General features: G+C 45.0%; 1 protein-coding gene and 2 long non-coding RNA genes across 4 annotated transcripts in view; 2 read left to right on the top strand and 1 right to left on the bottom strand.

The window, feature by feature from the left end:
• Positions 1–3385, top strand: part of LOC127597762 (uncharacterized) — a 4166-nt gene extending 781 nt beyond the window's left edge. Inside the window, exons 2-4 of one of the 2 annotated variants that reach the window (XR_007961724.1) lie at positions 1823–1941; positions 2383–2449; positions 3328–3385. This is a non-coding gene — a long non-coding RNA (uncharacterized LOC127597762). Of the gene's footprint in view, positions 1–1822; positions 1942–2382; positions 3062–3327 lie in introns of those variants that run through there. The other variant, XR_007961723.1, reaches the window with a different exon arrangement.
• Positions 3386–3395: 10 nt separating this feature from the next.
• Positions 3396–3982, top strand: LOC127597764 (uncharacterized). The gene is made up of 2 exons (XR_007961726.1): positions 3396–3538; positions 3623–3982. It is a non-coding gene; the product is annotated as an uncharacterized LOC127597764 (long non-coding RNA).
• Positions 3983–4718: 736 nt separating this feature from the next.
• Positions 4719–16263, bottom strand: LOC127597639 (uncharacterized). Its single transcript, XM_052060794.1, has one exon. It carries the CDS (start codon positions 16261–16263, stop codon positions 4999–5001), a length of 11265 nt encoding a protein of 3754 aa, XP_051916754.1. The 3' UTR covers positions 4719–4998.
• Positions 16264–18888: the final 2625 nt, after the last annotated feature.

An 18888-nucleotide genomic window follows, 5' to 3' on the forward strand; every position in this document is an offset into this window, starting at 1 on the left:
TCTGAAACAGCATAACAAAAAACCTTTAGGAAGGCAACCTTTTCGATGATGCTGTGGCTTCTCTGTGTGTACGTGGTGAGTCATCCTGTAACTGCATTGTGAATACACAGTAGGTCGCCTTATCCGTTATCGCAGAAGGGCAATGTGATGTTCAAAGTCACACAGACTAATACAGCCAGATAGGAGGGAGAATGGCTTGATGACAGCGTGTTTGATGTCACATTCAACAGGCGGTGACACTGACAGAAACGCGAGTGATTATTGGAATCACTGCGTGTCGTCTTCCCCTTTGTGTGACATTGACTTCCACGCTGTGAGCCGCAAAGGAGAGGAGGTCACATATGGTCAACTTTTCACTGGCAATTGTGATGAATTTAAAGCCTCAGGATGTGGGCACGCCGCTAACTTGGTTACTGCGTGGATTCCGCCGAGCCATGACGGATGAAATTCACTGTTTTGGTCCATCACATTTCAGGGTGTTGCATTAAGTTCTCCGTGAAGGATGCTTGTGAGGCAAAGGCAAGTCTGCAGATCAACAGGTAGAATACAGAATCATTTTCACTGTAGGATAACTGATTGCTTTTGGTGATTGTTTTTTTTTTGGGGAGGGGGGAAGATTATGTAAGGTAACTAAATCAAGACACTACATGTTGACTACTTTACCCTGAATGTAATTATGAAATTAATAAAAATTATGAAAAAAGACATCTTGACTGAAAAAACAGTATTATGATGAATGATAGTGTTTTTGTTTTCAGATTTGTGCATGGACACCAAAATGCTCGTGAGGCATTTTATTGGTTTGGCATTAAGTCAACTACTAAATAAAATTGGGTAACATCAACACCATTTACTTGGACATGCTGCCATGAAAACTCGATTTACCAAGCCAAAATGAGTCTGCTTTTAAAATGCCACAAGTAAGAATTCATTCAAAGCTGTTTGCTGTGTCAATTAATTGTACTTTATTATTATGATGATGATGATGATTATTATTATTAGGTCCAATCAACTTAATATGTTTGAGTTGAATGAATCCATGTTGTATTCAGTGAAAGTATGCATTTTTTGTTTGTTTGTTTGCTTTGCTTGAGTCATTGGGCGACCTTTTTCTTCCACACTAGGGCTCATTTAGAAGTGTCCCTGACAACACCTTGAACATGCGACCACATTCCACATGGCAGTCCACAGACACGGCTTCATATTGCGATCCTCTCCTCAAAATTTGCCATGACTCCACTGTGGGGTGTCGGGTTTCACTCACTGCCAGCATTTTATTTGTTTGCCTGGCCTTGCAGCTGCAACGCCATTAATCGCAATAATCAAACAGGTCAAGCTTTTGTTCCCATTGTCTCACTCTTACAGCCAGACTCAAGTGAGGTAACAAATGATTGAGTCAATAAAAAGTCTTTGAGCTGTGACTTCCTGCTGAGAAGGCCCTAATTAAAGTGCGCTTGACTTTACTTTCATGTTTCCGCTTCCATTTCACGCACAGTATATTATTATCATCCTCTCATTTGTTTAGCGATTCCTTTTCATGCCTCTTATAAACTACTTCTGCGAGCTCCATAGCGTCTTAACACGGATACAGGGCGCAGGTACCTCTTTATGTTCGAGCGGAAGCAAGGTTGCGAATGTTGTCAGGCTACATTGGTATGATGTCTTGATTTCTGTGTCGTCTTCATTTTCACAGGGGAAATGTGTTCATATTGAATTATTCATCCAAATTCTCAATGTAGAACACACACAACCCCAATGTAATTTCGTTACAATATAGTCTGTGTGTGCAGTCATCCCTTTCCTTCCTTCCATCCATCTCCAGCTCCCCTGCCATTCCCAGCAGAGGAGACCTGCGCGACCCTCGGCCCGAGTGTCATTACCGCTGACCAGCGGCTCGTCTCCTGCAGCCACTATCCATCCTCCCTTAGAGGCGACCGGGAGGTGAGATGAAAATGGAACGGCAAAAATTGATGAGATTGTCAGAAATGATGCCAACAGACAGACAAGGAGCGGAGATGAGAAAAGCATACAAAGGTGAGTTGCTGAGTTGGTAGTAGGAGAAGAAATAGAGGCTGTCAGCAGACGGAGGGGAAGGAGCCGAACATGAGAAGCGATAGGGAAGGAGCCTCGCAAATGGAGAGAAGAGATGCTATTTCAAGACGATACTCCCTGATAATGTCGCTCCACTTCAAAGTACAAAGCGTTCCTGTCATGCTCCTGCACTTCTGGGCCTCTGGAGAATTTCTTCATAGATCACATGATAACAGGATGCTTGCCATTGGTGTGTGTGTGTGTGTTGGGGTTGTACTTACTACTTCATGTGGCACTGTGGCTCGAACCTGAACAAGATGTACTCAGCTCTTGCTTTCTTCTCGCACACAGTTGACCGGAGGATGTGGAAGGAGGAGAGTGACTGCAAGCTGCGCCGGGCATCGCATTAAATTGAGAGGTAGCGCGAATGTGGATTGATCCCATAGGTTGGCACAACAACGAACAAGACTCAATCACTAAATAAAATGAATTTGCAACTTTGGATCATGACCATCGCACACACTTTTTAGGCAGTGTTGATTTGCTCAATTGATCGAATGATTAACAACAAAAACATGTTTCAAGAAATGTCGCCAACCATCGTCCTATGTTGGGCATATCGAAGGATACACCTACAATTAATATTAACTCTATATAATGCATATTTGATTGTTTCGCAATAATCAGAAACATAATATTGACTTTTTTTTATTTTGGCAATTTAGTCAATAGATATGGTATTTCATTTGTTGGGATTTGAATGACGGTATATAATTTCAGAAAAGGATTAAATATTTAGTTGTTAGTTCATGCATCACGGTCCCGCGAGATCACAGATTTTGTGTGTGTGTGTAAGTGTCATTGCAGTGGTTATTCTATTTTGTTGGAGTGTGTTCGAAGACCTTAAAAATTAAAGTACCACCATTACAATAAACACATGCCGAGAGTGTATTTCAATAGGGTATTTCTGTATTGTGGATTTCATTTACTGGAGGCTTGGGCTGGAATGTTACATGAGCAAAGGAGGCGGGTGATGACTCTGCTGGTAATTAATTCGGGATTCCGTCTAGATGGACGTAGAGTGTTGCATATTTGATATTTTATACATAAGCTTGATATTGATTCATATTGTGCAAAAGAGAATGCAACCTGATTGATATCAATAAATGAGTGATGTATTGGTGTTTCCCAACTTTTTTTTTCGCCACTCGAACATTCTGTTGATATTCTGTAAATTGAGCACAATTTACTTGTAACATAACATCAATTTCTCCACCCCATCTCCTTTTTTTTCAGGTTTCATAATTCTTCAGAGGCTGTCTGTCTTCTGTGCCTCCACATGCAAGCCAGTGTGTACTATGGCTTTTTATTCCTATGTGATGATGTCAAATGCTCATGTAGGAATAGAAGCCACTTTACACATGGTGTGAGGACAACGTGACGTGTGCCTGCCGCAGAAGAGCACACGGCTCGATAAATAGGAGTCCGTTCCCTGCAGTGAAGATAGGTTTGTGACCGTCGTTCTGAGCCGGCGACAATAATATAAAGTGTTTCATTGATGTGTGCGCATCTGTCTTTGCAAGGCTGGCAGCAGCGCTGCTTTGTGTTTGACGCACGGCGTGACAGCGGATCTGCAGGGACGACAAAGTGATGTACAATGGAAGAAAAAGAGCCAGGAGGGATCGATACAGATCTTTAATAACTATAAAATAGGCACTTGGTGATCCACTTTACAGCTTGCACGAGGCACCGACTGCACTTATGCACTTCCCTTTCTTGTCATTCCTTTGCACATTATTAAAATAAAACTTTGACACGAAGTATTACACAGACAATGACCTACCTAAAATACTATACAAAACAAGATACGTACAGTATAAACAAAATAAAGCACCTTTTGTTGTCCAAGTAAATACCCTTGAGTATTAAACAGTTTGGAGTTGCTGACCCAGATGATGGTGTTTATGGGTGTGTATGCGTGTGTGAGAGTGTGTGCGTTTGTGTGTGTATGTGTGTGCAGGAGGGTTTGGTTTTATCAGTGCACGGGAAGAACTCCGAATACAGGTGTAAGGACGGCGAAGCCCTTGTATGCACCTGAGTTTATACAATGGAATCTTTCCTAAAATAGTCTTGGAGCAGCCTACAGATGGAGCCCTCGGAGAGTTTACACAGTATCTTGAATGAACCAGGAAACACACAATGTGATCAGTGTGCCGTATAACTGCTACAGGTCTCATGTTCCCTTCTGAGGATGTTGGCATTCACATTACAATAAAACAAAATGTAGCACCATGTAACATTTATACAAAAGGCTAATAGAATGCAGTGCAGTAATGTTACAATAATATTTGGGAAGCATGTACAAAGACAAGAGTCCAGGTCAACAATTACATCATTTGGTCCATTTCCAAATAAAGATGCTCATGGGTAAGACCATGTGGTGAATGCAAAATGAACATGCATTTCTTAATAGGATGTGTTTATCTGTCTTTTCAAGTATTCTTTTTCTTTTCTTTTTTTTATAGACATCTGAAATATAATCTCTGGAACAGATTATATATATATATATATATAATATAATGTATATATATAATGTATATATATATATATGTATAATGTGTATGTATATATATATATACATATATATATGTATAATATGTATATGTATATATATATGTATAATATGTATATGTATATATATCAAAGCAAAAGCAGAAAAGGTTTTTCTGGATAATGTTTTCATTCTTTTAGCAAAAACAAAATTACATATATATCTGGCATTTGTCCTCACATTTGTGTGATACAAGCGCATGTACAAAAAAGACATAAAGTGACTATGTATTAAAGATAGCATTTCACAGAAAAGAGCTGTGCAATCTCATTCACCATCATGAATTAAGTATAAAATCTTAAGAACTGTGAAATTAAAAAAAAAAGTTTTTAATTCACAGGTCCCTCAATGTCCGCTCAGTTAATAGATTCGGACGTGTCCTTCCTTAAAGGAATCTTAAAGCTTGTGAGTTTCTGGCCAAAGAGCTGGCTTAGGAGGTGGTTTTGGGACTCTGCTGTCCTGTAGGAGTGGCTCTCTATTGACCTAACCCCCTGCTTCGTCCTGGACTTGTTCAAGGAATTGTTCATGGGGACAGAAGACACTCGAGAAATGGAGGTGTGCAGGGGCCTCCCCACAGCTCCTTTTTTGTTTTTGTAATCCCCGTTATGAGGGGCCGCAATGTCAGCTTTCTTTGGTGTACAGCTATCAAGCAAACTTCGTTTCAACTGCAAGCCCAAGGTCGATGTCTTGCACTTGGATACTATCTTGTTGCTCACAACATCATCCCGCACTGTAGCTAGAACAGGGTAGTCGTTGGGGCTGTCAAATTTTCTTTGCGTGGAGGGATTCAAATACTTGCTGGCGTGGTACTTCTTTTTGACCTTTGAGTCCATCCCAAAGTTCTCCTGAGTTGCCGGGAAGGAAACTGTCTGCATGCTGTGCGGCGATTTGACGTCCTTCCTCTTCTTCTGTGACCTCTGGGGTTCTTTCGCCTCATTGGATGCTGAGGATGTCGCCTTCATGCTGGGTTTAGAGTTGTCACTCGCTCGGAGTTTGTCCTTCTGTTCGGTCCCATTAAATGAAGCTTGTTGTTCGCTGACAGCTCTGGGTGGAGAATTCTCGGCCATCACGTCGGCTGCGAGTAGCGACTCGGGTATCTTTGCAGTGACTTGCTGTTCTCTCAGGATGCTGAGAGAGTCTTTCGTTGTTAGAAGTGAATCATTTGTTTCGGTGTCACCGTAAGACGAGATGTCATTCAATAGAGTGGTCTCCTCCCTTTCGCCACTTCTCTCTTGACAAGCTGACCACTGGGGGGTCTCCACTCGAATGCACACAGACTCCTCTTTCACATCACATGGTTCGCTTGTCGATTCTCCATCAACTCCTCGGTGAAGATGAGTTGCGGACGTTGCGTCGATTTCCTCTTCCTTAGGGGCGGCAGATGTGGAGCCCAACGAAATACATTTCTCCAGCTCCACCAGGAGATCGGAGTAATCCTCAGCAATGTCCTCAGTCTTCACATTGGTGCTGTTTGTGTCACTATGGTAGTCATTCGTGGTGGTCTGTGTGGAGTCATCCAGCATGGGCACAGTCGATTCGAGCACGGGCACAGCCGCTTTAGGAATCTGTGTTTCCAAGGCTTGATTTAGGTGCAGCGAGCCCACACTGGCAATGCCACTGTCGGTGCTATTCTCCTGCAGACTGTCGGAGAGAATCCTTCTCTTTTTACTTGCAGGGGAATCGCATTCATCTTCCCTGCACAGAGATGCTTTGACGGGCCTGTGAACGCCTCGGAACTTGAAGATTTTGTTCCCCCCTGACAGGTGTTTTTCCATGTGGCGATCAAACTGCTCCTTCTTCGAGAAGGTGTAGTTGCAGGTGCTGCAGATGAAAGACTTTTTAATCACGTGCATGACATCAGCACACAGCTCACAGGTGTAGAGGGTGGTGTGTTTGAAGTCCACCTCGTCCGCTTCCTTGTGTGCTACCTTCAGATGCTCTTTGAGGTCGTGGGCCTCTTGATATGAGACGGGACATTTGTGACACAGGAAAATCTTCTCCAAATTGTGAACCACCAGGTGTCGCTGAAGTTTGAAGGGTTTAGGGAACCGCTTCCCACAGTGGTGGCAGTCTCTGGAGGGATCCTTGCAATTGGGATGCATCTCCACATTTTTCGGGGCTTCCGTTTTGTGAAGGACCTCAAGTGGGGTCAGCGTGTTCTTGTTGCCGCCTCCTCCACCACTGCTGCCTCTAGATTTGCTGAGCTTTCGCTCAGCCCCGTCTGAGGTTTTGCTTGCTTCCAAGCTGCCGTTTGCAACAACTGTCTTTTCTTGATCTTTAGTGGCTTTGCTGGTCTCTTTGCTGGCTTTGCTGGGCCGATGCTGCATTATGGAGGTGATGAAGTTCTTCACAGCGGTTTCCTGCATGAAGCAGCCTGGAATGGTCAACATGGAGCCCTGAGTCTGACCCCGGCGAGCAAACTGAGTGGCATGCTCTCGTAAATGCTCATTGTACATCCACACATCCGAGATCTCCTTCAAGCACATTCCGCAGGTCCAAATGCCAGTTTTGTTCTTTGCATGCTTCTCCCACAGATGGTCTCGCAACTGCTCCCTGGAGCTGAACTTGCGTTGGACACACATGTAGCAGGTGGGCGGAGGTGACGGATTATGGGACAACTTGTGAAAGTTGAGCTCGCCAAGAGTCAGAAACCACGTGAAGCAAACTTTGCACTTGTACTGCTTATCTTTAACCTTTGCACCACCTTCTTGCCGCTTTCGACCTCGCCGTTCCATTAGCTTTTTCGATTTTTCGTCATTGTTCCCCATGTTGGCGCATGCGGCCGGGGGAGCCACAGAGATATCTTTGCTAGAGTCGAAGAACTGAATTTCAGGTAGCTGAAAGGTCGTGCTGATGTTTTGAATATCAATGTGGAGATTATGAGCACTCTCTGTGACACATTGCTCCGCAGTGTAAGCATTGTCCTGGAGGGGCAGAGAGCAAGCTGGCTTTGATGCCTCTGCTTGATTGGTCATTGGCTCAGACGCCACCGTGGAGTCTGCGTTCAGCACATCGAAATCCTGAGAGCAACTCCACTCAACAGTAGCTTGAGCGACTGTGCTTTGAAATGGATTCAAAGGGTTGTTTTGGAGGTCTTCTTGATCATTTTGTTGACCATCAGGCATTGTCTTTGCATCAGGGATTTTCAGCGCATTGTTGTGACACATGTTTAACATGATGGTGTCATCAATAGATATCGTCTCATATTCACACGGGGCTGTGCGATTGTCACTGAGCGTCTTCTCTGTTTGGCTCTCCAAGTGAGGGGTTGTATTGTGTGTTTCTGGTGCAGGGGTGCAGTCCCGAGTAACATCCAGATCAGATAAAAGCTTCTGTCTTTTATTTCTTTTTCCATAAACTCGCGGGCACTTTTTCCTTTTTGCCTCTTCGTCTCTAGGAAACAGTTGTGAGAACATGGTGTCATTGTCAAGTAGGGCCTTCAGATCAGGACTTATGCCGGGAGGAGTGAGAGGAGGCGGAGTCAAACAATCGAGTGGATGGAGCTTGTCTGACGCGACGTCGTTTCCCTCAAATTTGACCTCGACCGCCACCTTTCGAAGAATGTCTTGGGCAAGTTTCTCATCAGATTGTCCATGTTCATCGCTCTCGTCTGCAGCAGCACACAGACTCTTTGTGGATGTGTGGTGTTTTGTGGTCATATTCTCCTCTATCGATGGGTCATTATTTGCACATACGCCCCCTTCAACCTCCTCACTCAGGTCTGTGCATAAACTCTTGTCTGTATCTGTGACACCATTGACTCCTGCAGTTTCACTGAGAACATTTGTCTCTTCAGTTGGAGATTGGGATGTATTCTCAGAGCCAAAGTTTGAAGTCAGACTGAGAAGTGTTTGCTCTGTTCCAGTTCCATGTCTGTCAGGCTTTTCTTGCTCGAGCAGCACATTGCTTTTAAACTCAGGAGTTATAGCCTGGAGGAGGTCTGTTTTTAATATATTCAAAAGCTCATCTGAGAACGGGTCAAGCTTCGAGTTTTCCTCACTATTTTTGTTCTTCCGAGCTTTGCTGGTCTTTTTTGTTTTGGTTGGCAGGAGAGAATTTTGATTGCCCATTTCATCTGCTGCCACTGCACTCCCCTCGACTGCCATTTCCTCCGCGGCTGACTCATTCGAGGACACTTTCAATATTGGGCTGGTGGTAGTCTCTGTCATTTGATCTATTTGGGTCGGGGATGGCTGTGAGTCATTTTTATGTTTCTTCTCTCCAGTTTGAGGTGCTTCATAAATAAGCGACATTCCCTGATTGCCTGATGTTGTGCTTGGTTGGCCAAATGGCTTTTCACTTTTGGCTGCATGTTTCATGGCCTTATGTCTCTTCAAACCTGGCACTGTCCTGAAACACAGGAAACAGATTTCACAAAGTACTTTCCCCTGCTGCCGGTTGTTCTGAACCTTTTTTGGTGAGGTTTCTTTTTTCAAACATAGGTGGGGTTCTGATAATGGTCCATTTTCACAGCGGATGAGTGACTTAGGGGTGAGCAGACAACTTGAAATGTCTTGAATGGGAAGTAGACTGCATTCTGCCACTGCTAATGATGATTCGGCCTTTCGAAGAGGCAATTTGAGAGATTCACAGGAATGGGGCCTCGCCTCCACTTCTTCATTTACATTACCGGCCGGGGAATCTGCGCTTTGGAGTTCAGCCGAAAGACCCAAACATATGTCTTTTATAACCAGTGGTTCATGTAATGAACTTATTTCATTTTCCTCGGCGGGGTTCAGCGACAACGTGGTGTCAGTGAGTGGTTGGTTAAAAATCAGTGTTGGAGTAAAGCATTGGTCATGATCATCGCTGTGACCCTGTTTTGTGTAGGGATTGCCATCCGACTTGCTCGCCGGTGAGATCGGAATGTAGTCGTATTGAGTCAGTTGCGGAGGCTCATCTGAGTTGTTCTTGTAGTTCAGAGGACTCAGCTTGAAATCATGAGAAGGCTCGCTGTTGTCAAAGCTTTGTGATTGCTCAACTCTGACGGATCCAGGATTTGGAAAATGGATGTGGGGGTCAAGGTTAGGAAGTTCAAGGTGCGGTGGACTATTTAATGAACAATCCATCTCGACTGTTGTCTTCGTGGCACAGTCCATAAACTCCTTTTGGTATTCAGGCTTGGCATCAGGTAATCTTGTTCTTTGACTTGGACTTGGGTCAACAGAGCTATGACATTGAGTTTGATGTGTGTCGTCTTGAATGTCCATTTCCTGCTGTTGTGTTAAAACTGGGCTGATTGGCAAAGAGGTGTGCAGCAAGGTACAATGATCTCCATCTACTCCGTCTCTGCATGGTGAATTCAGGTGGCTTGCCATGAAGTCCACAGGCAAATCTCCTTTGATGTCGTGAACATCTAAAATATCCCCTTTTTTGTGAATTGCATTGAATGGCAGATTTGAGTCACTTTTCAAAGAGTCATGAACCTGGGGAGCCTCACAGGGATAATTTGCAGCACCAGTGTTATTGAGGCTTTCCATCTGTTTTAGGACTAACAGACTGTTTTGTCCCATTGATTGGATGCCTTGAAATGTTAAGCCATTCTGGGTACTTTCGGTGTTACTTTCCCCAAGAATTGGACTGCAGGGCTTATCTGTGGTGATTATGTCCACTAATAAATCAGGATTTGGGCCAACATTGTGAACGTCAACGAAACAATGTGCATTGTCAATGCTACTTTCGGCTTGCCCACATTCCAATTCATCACCGTAGGCTATTACATCTGGTGACTTGTGAATGTCGACACTGGATTGAAGGAGAGTTGCTGATGAAGGAATATGTACCTTTGCATCCTGATAACTGTCTGTCAAATGAGGTGGGCCATCATTCTGAGGTGACCGATTCCCATTTTTGTCTGTGCAAGTGTCCTTGTCTGCCTGAGCATCCACCGCGCTCGAGGGATGAGATGATGCAATCAGCGTATTTGTCTCAGGTACATGTAAATGCCCATCTGTAATTAAGTCCATCTCGGCCTTGCTGATGCTGTTTTTGCTGGGCTCGCTTGGCTCAGATGAAATCTGCTGGTTTACATAGACTATGTGGTCAGCACTGTGAGGGAGAGATGACTGTGATTCTTTGAGAATGAATTCAATATCGTCTTTCTGCTCCTTGATATTTGAAGGTGAAAATATATTCTGCTTCTCGGTAATTGCCTCCTTTGCACTGTGATCTCCCTTTGCTGAATGACACTCACTTTCTTGTTGTGGACTTGTGAGGGACGTGGCATTTGGCTTCCTGTGTTGTGATATGATGGATTCGCTTTCGAATAGAGAGTCAGAAATGACCTCGATACTTTTCATCAGTTTTTTTGTGTATTGGTTCTTCTGTAAGACATCCTCTTTTGTTTCAACAGCAGTGTCTTTTTGGAGATTTCTCTCCTCTGCCTTGTGGTCATTATGGAGTTGTGGGGTCACTGTTATTACATCTGAGGCGTCGCCCCCTTTTTTGGCATAATCCTCAAGGGTTCCTGGCTCACTGTGAATACTACTGTGGGGACTGTGGTGTCCACTCACCAGGTCGAAGTGGAATGGACTGCTCCACGGAAGTTCTGGTTCATTGAAGGGCTCCGAAGCCACTGGTGCGTCGATGGTATCATTTTCCGACTCTTCACTTAGCCGCAAAGGTGAGAATTTGCTCATTTGCAGTGGCTTTGGGTCCTCTTGGCTGAGTGGAGTTTCCAACTTTGTCGTCTGCAGCTGGTTTTCAAGCTCGTTTACGATTCGCTTGATTTCCAACTCATCCTCGGAGGCGCAGCTGTTAAGATTTGCACTGTAGTCAATTATTTTTTCTGGCAGAGACAAAGCCACATCACTGTAATCTGATTTATTTTCGCCGGATTTTTCCAAATCGCCTTTGTACTGAGAAATGTCATCCGGTAGCACTGGGCTTACGATGAGGTTCCAGTCTCTTTGTTCCAGAAATGGAGAAAACGAGGGCACAAATTCTTCTTTTTTGTCAACTGAGCTCTCCAATGAATGGAAACCCTCTTTCTGAATCGGCATGTCAGTGTAAAGGCCACTGTCGAATGCTGCTAGGTCGCCAAACATTGACGAGGTGTCAAATGTGAGAGGAGACTTCATGAGCCCCTGATCCTGATCCAGGGGGTAGGGTATGAGGTGGAGTGACTCTTTTTGGCTTTGGGTTGGTGAAAGGCACACTTCATCAATGAGGGAGGGGCAAAGAGTCACGGGTTTGTTCACGTCTAGCTCATTTGCCAGAGCAATCGCCGTCGTCTCCTTTGCCACGTGCACAACGTCACTCTGTTTTTCAAACGTAGCGCTCCCTGTCATTTCTGCATGTTTGGAACGGGGCCGCTGTCTCTTTTTGCCCTTTTTACTTTTGTCAACGTTGGAATCTGTTTCTTTGTTGCTAGTGGGCGAGCGTGAAATAAAATGCAAGGCTGATTTGTTATCTGTACCGCCAAAGTGGCTTTGTTCTTCTTTGGGGCACAAATTGTCCGTGCTTTCTAATGGGTTTGTGCACAAACTGACTGTTGGGATATTTTCTTGGCTCAGCTCTCTTGATTTGATATCGCTTCTTTTTTCAAACTCTGCGACTGATGAGGATGGCAGCGAGTCAACAATTTCTGCACGTGGAAGTGAGTTTTTCGAGCTGTCTGTACGCTCTTTGTTGTCAAAGAGACCGGCTTTGTCATCGTTACGCCTCTTCAAAGATTTGGTGAATGCCAGTGCTGGTGTGCTGGTCTCGCTGCACGCCTTCTGTTGGGAGGAGCTTTTATGGCTCTTTTGCTCGCAAGATTCTTTTTTGTTTATGTCGGCCTTTCTCTCACAGTCTGATTCGATGCGGTCAATGCTTTTGGGGCTGTTCACGCTGTCGCTTGAAACACTCACAGAAGTGCTGATTTCACTGCTTGTGGATGACCTGCTACCCCTCCTCTTGAGTCTCTGAGGGGAATCCTGCTTTTCAGATGAAAGAGTAATCTCCTCACTTTTCTTCACCTCAAAACACTCTTTTGAGTCATGCCTCCACGCTGCTTGGTCCCTCTCGCTCCGAGCTCGCCATTTACACTCTTTGGTGTATGTGTATTTACACCGACTACTTTGGTTGAGTCGGCCCTGGCTGGCTATCTTGACTGGCTCACACTCATCGTCTGAGTCTGAAACATAGTCGTACTCTCCAAATGCAGGGTTCTGTGCAGCGTGCGTCAGTTTTTCCATCACTAAGGAAAACTGGAGGTTTTTGCTGCCTTTAACATTGAGCTTATTTTTTTGTTGCACTATTTTATGGATGAGCTCTTTGCTCAAGGTGCCACCTCCAGTGCTTCGCCTCTTGCCCTCTTTCACCGCAGTCCTCGGGGTTGGAGATGTGGAGGTTTGAATGGGCGCTGCCGCTCCAAGTGCAGGTCTGTCCTGGAAGCTTTTAAAAGCACAGCGTTCAGAGAACCCGCTGGATAAGAGAACTCTTGGGGTACTTGTACTTTCGTCGTCACTTTTACCCAGCTTTCCTGCCTCCTTCACGTTACTCTCATGCTCCTTCATCTTCTCCCTTGTGGCGGTTTTGGGAATTTTCGGAGAGGTCTCCTTTTTCGTGTTTTTTTTTTTCTGACCGCGTACAAAGTTAGGAGGTGTTTTCGCAGGTTTGTCGCCCAATGTTTTATTTCCCTTGGGGCTCTCAACATCTGAATCGTAAAAAGATTTTTCCTGTCTGGAGGAGCTGCTGTCGAGGGCTGCTTGTTCGTCTTTGTTCTCAATTGCGACAGATTCTTTTGTTTTCACGCACTGTTTGTTGGATGTCGCTTTGACAGTGTTGAGGTCATCATCGGCAAAAGCGTCAATAAAGCTACTGTCAATCTCTGCGTTGTCTGACTGATACCCAAGTCCATTCAGCGCTTCTGTAATTAAGCTGTCTAACTTGGCATCCTCCATTTCCAGTTCAGGGAGCGCAACGGGGAGGTTGGCAGACCCGGAGAACAAGTTAAGTTTCATTGGATCATCCTTGCTGTCAACCTTTGCGTCATTGTCTGATATCAGCTCGCCATTCTTATTCAGGCCCAACAAAGAAAGATGAAGGTCAGAAGGGCATCTTGACAGAGAAACATTTGGCGGAGATGACACTGCTTTTGCTGGTTCTGTGTGGAACTTCCGATTGTCTTCGAGCTTCGGCATGTTGGGCTGTGTGCAGTATTGCTTATGCCCCAGAAAAGAAGCAACATTGCTGAAATTCTGATCGCACTGCTTACAAGTCAGAAGTACATCCAACTGGTCAAGATTTGCTGTGGTTAATGAATTGGCGAACAGCTGATGTGCGGAGTAAGGCGGGGGAGGCTGGTGATGCTCCATACCATAACTATCCATATAAGCTTTGCTACCATCCATTGCCGTCTTTGCGTGAGTGCTGATGTGCAGGTAGCCCATCATGTTGTCTTTGTCTCTGTCTGGTGCGTAAGGAATGTTTCTTTGACCTTCGGCATGAAACTGATGGGGCTGTGTGCTGAGGTGATCGGGAGCTAACTGGGTTTTGGACTGGGGCTGATGATAAAACGGGACGGGGGCACCTGACTTTGACATCTGACTTTCCTCAGAGGTGTTGACTGGGCTGGCGGATGCTGGGGAGAGGGAGGAACAGGTACTACTAGCTGCAGGGGTATGAGCTGGCGAAGGCAAAGGGGATTCATAAGGTGACACCATCATCAGGCCCATGGGTGCAACTTGCAACGGCGAATAGCTGTAGCTCCTGGACGATGAAACGGGAATAGTTTGGCTGAGCCCGAAATACAAAGCCTTGTTTTTTGAGTCGCATAGTTGCGCGTGACTCATTTCTACTTTGAACGTTGAGACCTGTTTGACAGCCTCCTGCCTTTGGTTCGCAAAACCTTCACCATTTCTGCTGCTTTGAAATGAACTGGGGGCTTTGAGCGAGCTGTTTTGATGTGATTTGTTATCATCCTGCCATTCAGAAGGAGCAACCAAGAAGGAAACTTTCTGATTGCATATTTTGCTTTGATAAGTCAACTCGGCTGCTGGCCGCAGTCTCGGCCACTGCATTCTGTTGTCTTTCGATAGCCTTTTGTCAGGTGTGGACTGGTTCTGAAATGGAAACTTGTCAGTCACATCACTGTACTGAACTGTGTTTTGCTCCACTGGTAAAAAAGTCTTACCTGGCCCCTCCCAGGTGTGCGGTAACCCATTTACAATGTTATTATTGCTATTTTTATCAAATTGCACCGAGCGATTGCCCGTTGAAGTGTTTAACGTTTTGCTAAGAAAGTGCATTTGTGTGTGCGGAAGAGTTCTCGTGTGGTGCACACTCGCTTGTGTTCTTTGGTTGGCAGTTGTGTCTTTCGGGTGACAGTTCCTTGTGCTCCCCGGGCCAATGGTTGCATCCTTACCATCAACCTGTCCAAGACCATGTGTGCTCTCTGGCAGGGCATTCTTTCCCTGCTCCGGCTGCTGCGAGATGGAAGCGCAGCTGTCAGTGCTGGTCGAGTCCTCACTCAGTTTCCTGGGGCATTTAATGGAGGCCGCAACCCCTTGAAGAAATTGCGACTGCTGGCTGTGAGGATAAGAGCCCCTGGGCTCCGGCTGCTGTTCATTACTGAATTTAGTGCTGTTTTGATCAAGGTTTGGCCCCTCTACAGGCAAAAAGGAAAATGAATTATGAGTCCCATGAACAGAACCGTGGGAGGAGTCTGTAAAGTCTTGGGATTGCTGACTCTGTTGACAGGGAAAAGAGTCAGAGGTTGACTCTTCCAGAAAATTATATCCATATTGAAATGAGCCAGGCACGAGGGCATTTGTCTTGTTGTCTGTCAGAGCAGTGGATTTTTGCAATGAAGCATAGTTAGCACCATTAAAAGTCCTCTCCGGAGACTGCCAGGTGTTTGAGGCATTCAGCTGAAAGTCAGTCAGGATCAGCTGGCCGCCCAACTGTGCGCTGTTGTTCTCCATTGTGGCAGGCTGCTGTTTCTGCGTCAGTGGGAGATGTGGGTGGGATGATGCCCCACTTGCAGATCCCAGTGCCTGTGAGGTATAGCTTGGAGAGGTAAGGTTCAAGGAGGCCTCTTGGAAACTGCGGCCGTAGTTGACGTCTTCTTGCTGTACTTCAACCTCTCTCTCTGGTATACTGGGAGTGTGGAATCTGTAGCTGCCTGAGACTTGGCCACCGCTGGTGTCCAGTTTCGTTGCTGGTGAAACCTTCTGGAGTGGGTAGGCAATCCCAATGTTGAGGTTCGAGCGGGTGTTGGTAATGCTGAGACTGTACAGGTGCTGTGGGTTGCCGCGCTCTGACTTTCCAGTCCGCTTGTTCTTCTCTCTGCCCCGTCCCTTTCCACTTGGTGACTGGGGACTTCCTTTGCCACTGGACCAGGTTCCGTCAATGGCAAACTTTGATCTGTTCTGCAATGATCTGAAGTCAATCTTGCCTGCCTGCTGTGGCCGGATTACAGCCTCACGCTGCTGAGCACCGTCACGTTCCTTTTTTACTTTTTCAAGCTTGGGGCCTCTGCTGCTGGCTCTGGCATCAGTGTTTGTGTTTGAAAAGTGCTCTGAAGACTCCTTTGTGGTTTTGACACTCTGCTGTTGCACTGCTGTCCCCTCATCCTGCAGTTTGGACTCAGCGCCCAGCTCTTTGACAGCATGCGTTCGCCGAGTCTCTCCTGCCATGGTGCACTGCGAGTGCGTTGAAGGTCCGCGTCTCAGATGAGGTGTCTGGGTGACAGAGGCATCGTCTTCTGGATTGCATGAATCAGCAAACGTCCACGGGGAAGTGCAAGGACAGGGCTGCTTGCTGCAGGCTCATCGCTTTACTTCCATTTTGAGCTGATGATCTGGCAGCCCAGCACATCAGACCTGCAGGAACACAGAACACAGGATACGTTAAAAAGGCTTTCGCTCTTTAATAATGACTTTTCCTCACATATCAAGAAAGATGAGCCAAACATCACGCATTATTCATAATCTAACGTCTATGAACGCAATAAAAAACATGACTTACTCCAACTTGAATCAAAAACAAAAGAACTGCAGTCATATCGGTTCACTGGACTCAGGACATGAACATTTTATCATGATTTCCATGAGTGTATTTTTTTCCCTCCCCGTTTTAGGCAGCAGAGGGAACCATTACATCACGTTACAATTTGGCTTCCACGGCACCAACTGCAGAACCTCTTCACCGTACCAAACATCAAAGAGTGCAACACACCGTCAAACAGGAAGCAGACGACAGTACAGGATGGTACAAATACAGGGCCAGTTTCCTAAGACGCTCTGCAAATAACTCACAAAGTCCTTTAGTAGAGTGACACAACATTTTAGTGTTTATGCTTTTGCTGAAGAGGACGTGGATCATGGAGCAATATCTGGTATTAGTGGGTCAGGCGTTAGATATTTAATATTGGGGCACAGTGACACTTTTGCCTTGACTCAGACATCCCAGACACCGCCTCTCAGGTCCTGGTTTACTTTGGCCACGACCGCCGTTGCTTCTTTTTGAGGCCAGACCAGATGAAAGATCCAATTTAGCACCAAAAAGTCATTCATAGGGAACTTAAACCTGACCTATTTTTCTTTTTTTCCGTGACTATGACAAGCAGAAGCCACAGAAGAGAATGTCGTCATCATTACAATTTACACAATAATACAATAGTCTAGGCACATTTTAACCTTCCCACTTCCCTTTCAAGTACTGGTTAGTAGAAATTAGACTTTTAAATATTACTTAATGATGGTGTGGAGTAAGTAACAGACCTACTGTACATCCAGGACAGGGTGATATTTGTAAAAGGGTTTGAGTCAGTGTGTACAATTCTGAAAATAGGCTGGAATTGTTTTATGAAGGTCCTTGTTTCAAAGAAATATTGCTGACTATAAATGTCAAAATAAATCTTTGGGTTCATCTTCAATATCTAATGGACTCTTTTGGCTTCACTTTAATTGTCAAGTTTCATAAAAATCAGACAAGTCTTTTTCCCTCAAACTTGAAGATATTAGACAGCCACACACAAAAATTAAATTTGAAGGATTGTTTACTTTTGCACCCAAGTCCCAATCGAGTCGTTTAATTTTGGCTGATACAGAGACAGTATTTGCGCTCTCTCTCACTGTTTCGCTCTCTCTCTCTCTCGCTCAAAGACAAGATATTCAATTCAATAAACGTTTTTGTTTTTAGCAAACAACCACGACTTTGAATTTTATGGTCACTCCAGAAAAGCTGGCACAGGTGGCAAAAAAGACTGGGAAAGTTGAGGAATGTTCATCAAACACCTGTTTGGAACATCCCACAGGTGAACAGGCTAACTGGGAACAGGTGGGTGCCATGTTTGGCGCTTCCTTGAATTACTCGGTCATTCACAAGCAAAGATGGGGCAAGATTCACCACTTTGTGAACAACTGCATGAGAAAATAGTAAAACAGTTTCAGGAGAATGTTGCTCAATGTACATTTGAATGAGATTTCATAATTTCATCATCCACAGTCCATTCAAACGGTTCAGAGAATCCAGAGAAATCACTGCAAGGTCAAAGATCAACACTGAATGCCTGTGACCTTCGATCCCTCAGACAGCACTGTAACCGACATCAATGTGAAAATGATTTCACCACATGGGCTCAGGAACATTTCAGAAAACCAATGTCAATCAATACAGTTTGGCGCTACATCCTTCAGTGTAAATTAAAACTCTACATAGAATCATATGCCCCCCCGCCACGCCCCAAAAATCATTTTTCAGTCAAGAACCATCAGTGGAAACTTATGTTAGTGGATCGGCACAAGTTTAAGACAAGTTTTTACACAATAAATATATAGGGACAGTTAGTCCAGCCCGTAGCAATAGATAACGGTACTCATTTCCTCTTCTTCTTCTTCTTTTCAGTTGTTTTTTTTTTTCAAAATTGCTTTGACTGATACAATCCTAAACTTTACTTCTAAATGTCCTTGAGTCATGCACTTTCCTTAGTTTATGAACGGAAGTCTTCACTCATTAAGCCGCGTCCACGCTGCTGCAGCTCTGGTCAAAGCGCTGCCACAGACTAAAATACGGGGGACTGGAGATTGGGAAGTGGAGCTGAGATGAAATGGCATATCATTTGAGGAGGTCATTCTCTGGCATAGGTTTCCGCATCCCAGCCTTTGGTAAACCTCTCAAAGGTATTTAGCACATGAGAAGGGAGGACTGGGGCTGCAGCCCGACTGGGTTTTAGGCCTGGTTGTGAAAAGTCACATCTTCTCTGCAGCTCCACACGATCTGAAAGCCAGAGTGTCTGCAGCTGTTTTAGCCACAGGTTG

Source organism: Hippocampus zosterae, chromosome 3 (assembly GCF_025434085.1).
Source record: "Hippocampus zosterae strain Florida chromosome 3, ASM2543408v3, whole genome shotgun sequence".
Taxonomy (NCBI): Eukaryota; Metazoa; Chordata; class Actinopteri; order Syngnathiformes; family Syngnathidae; genus Hippocampus; species Hippocampus zosterae.

Coding starts and splice junctions, on each gene's coding strand:
- LOC127597639 (XM_052060794.1), bottom strand. CDS start 16,263: ATGGCAGGAGAGACTCGGCGAACGCATGCTGTCAAAGAGCTGGGCGCT.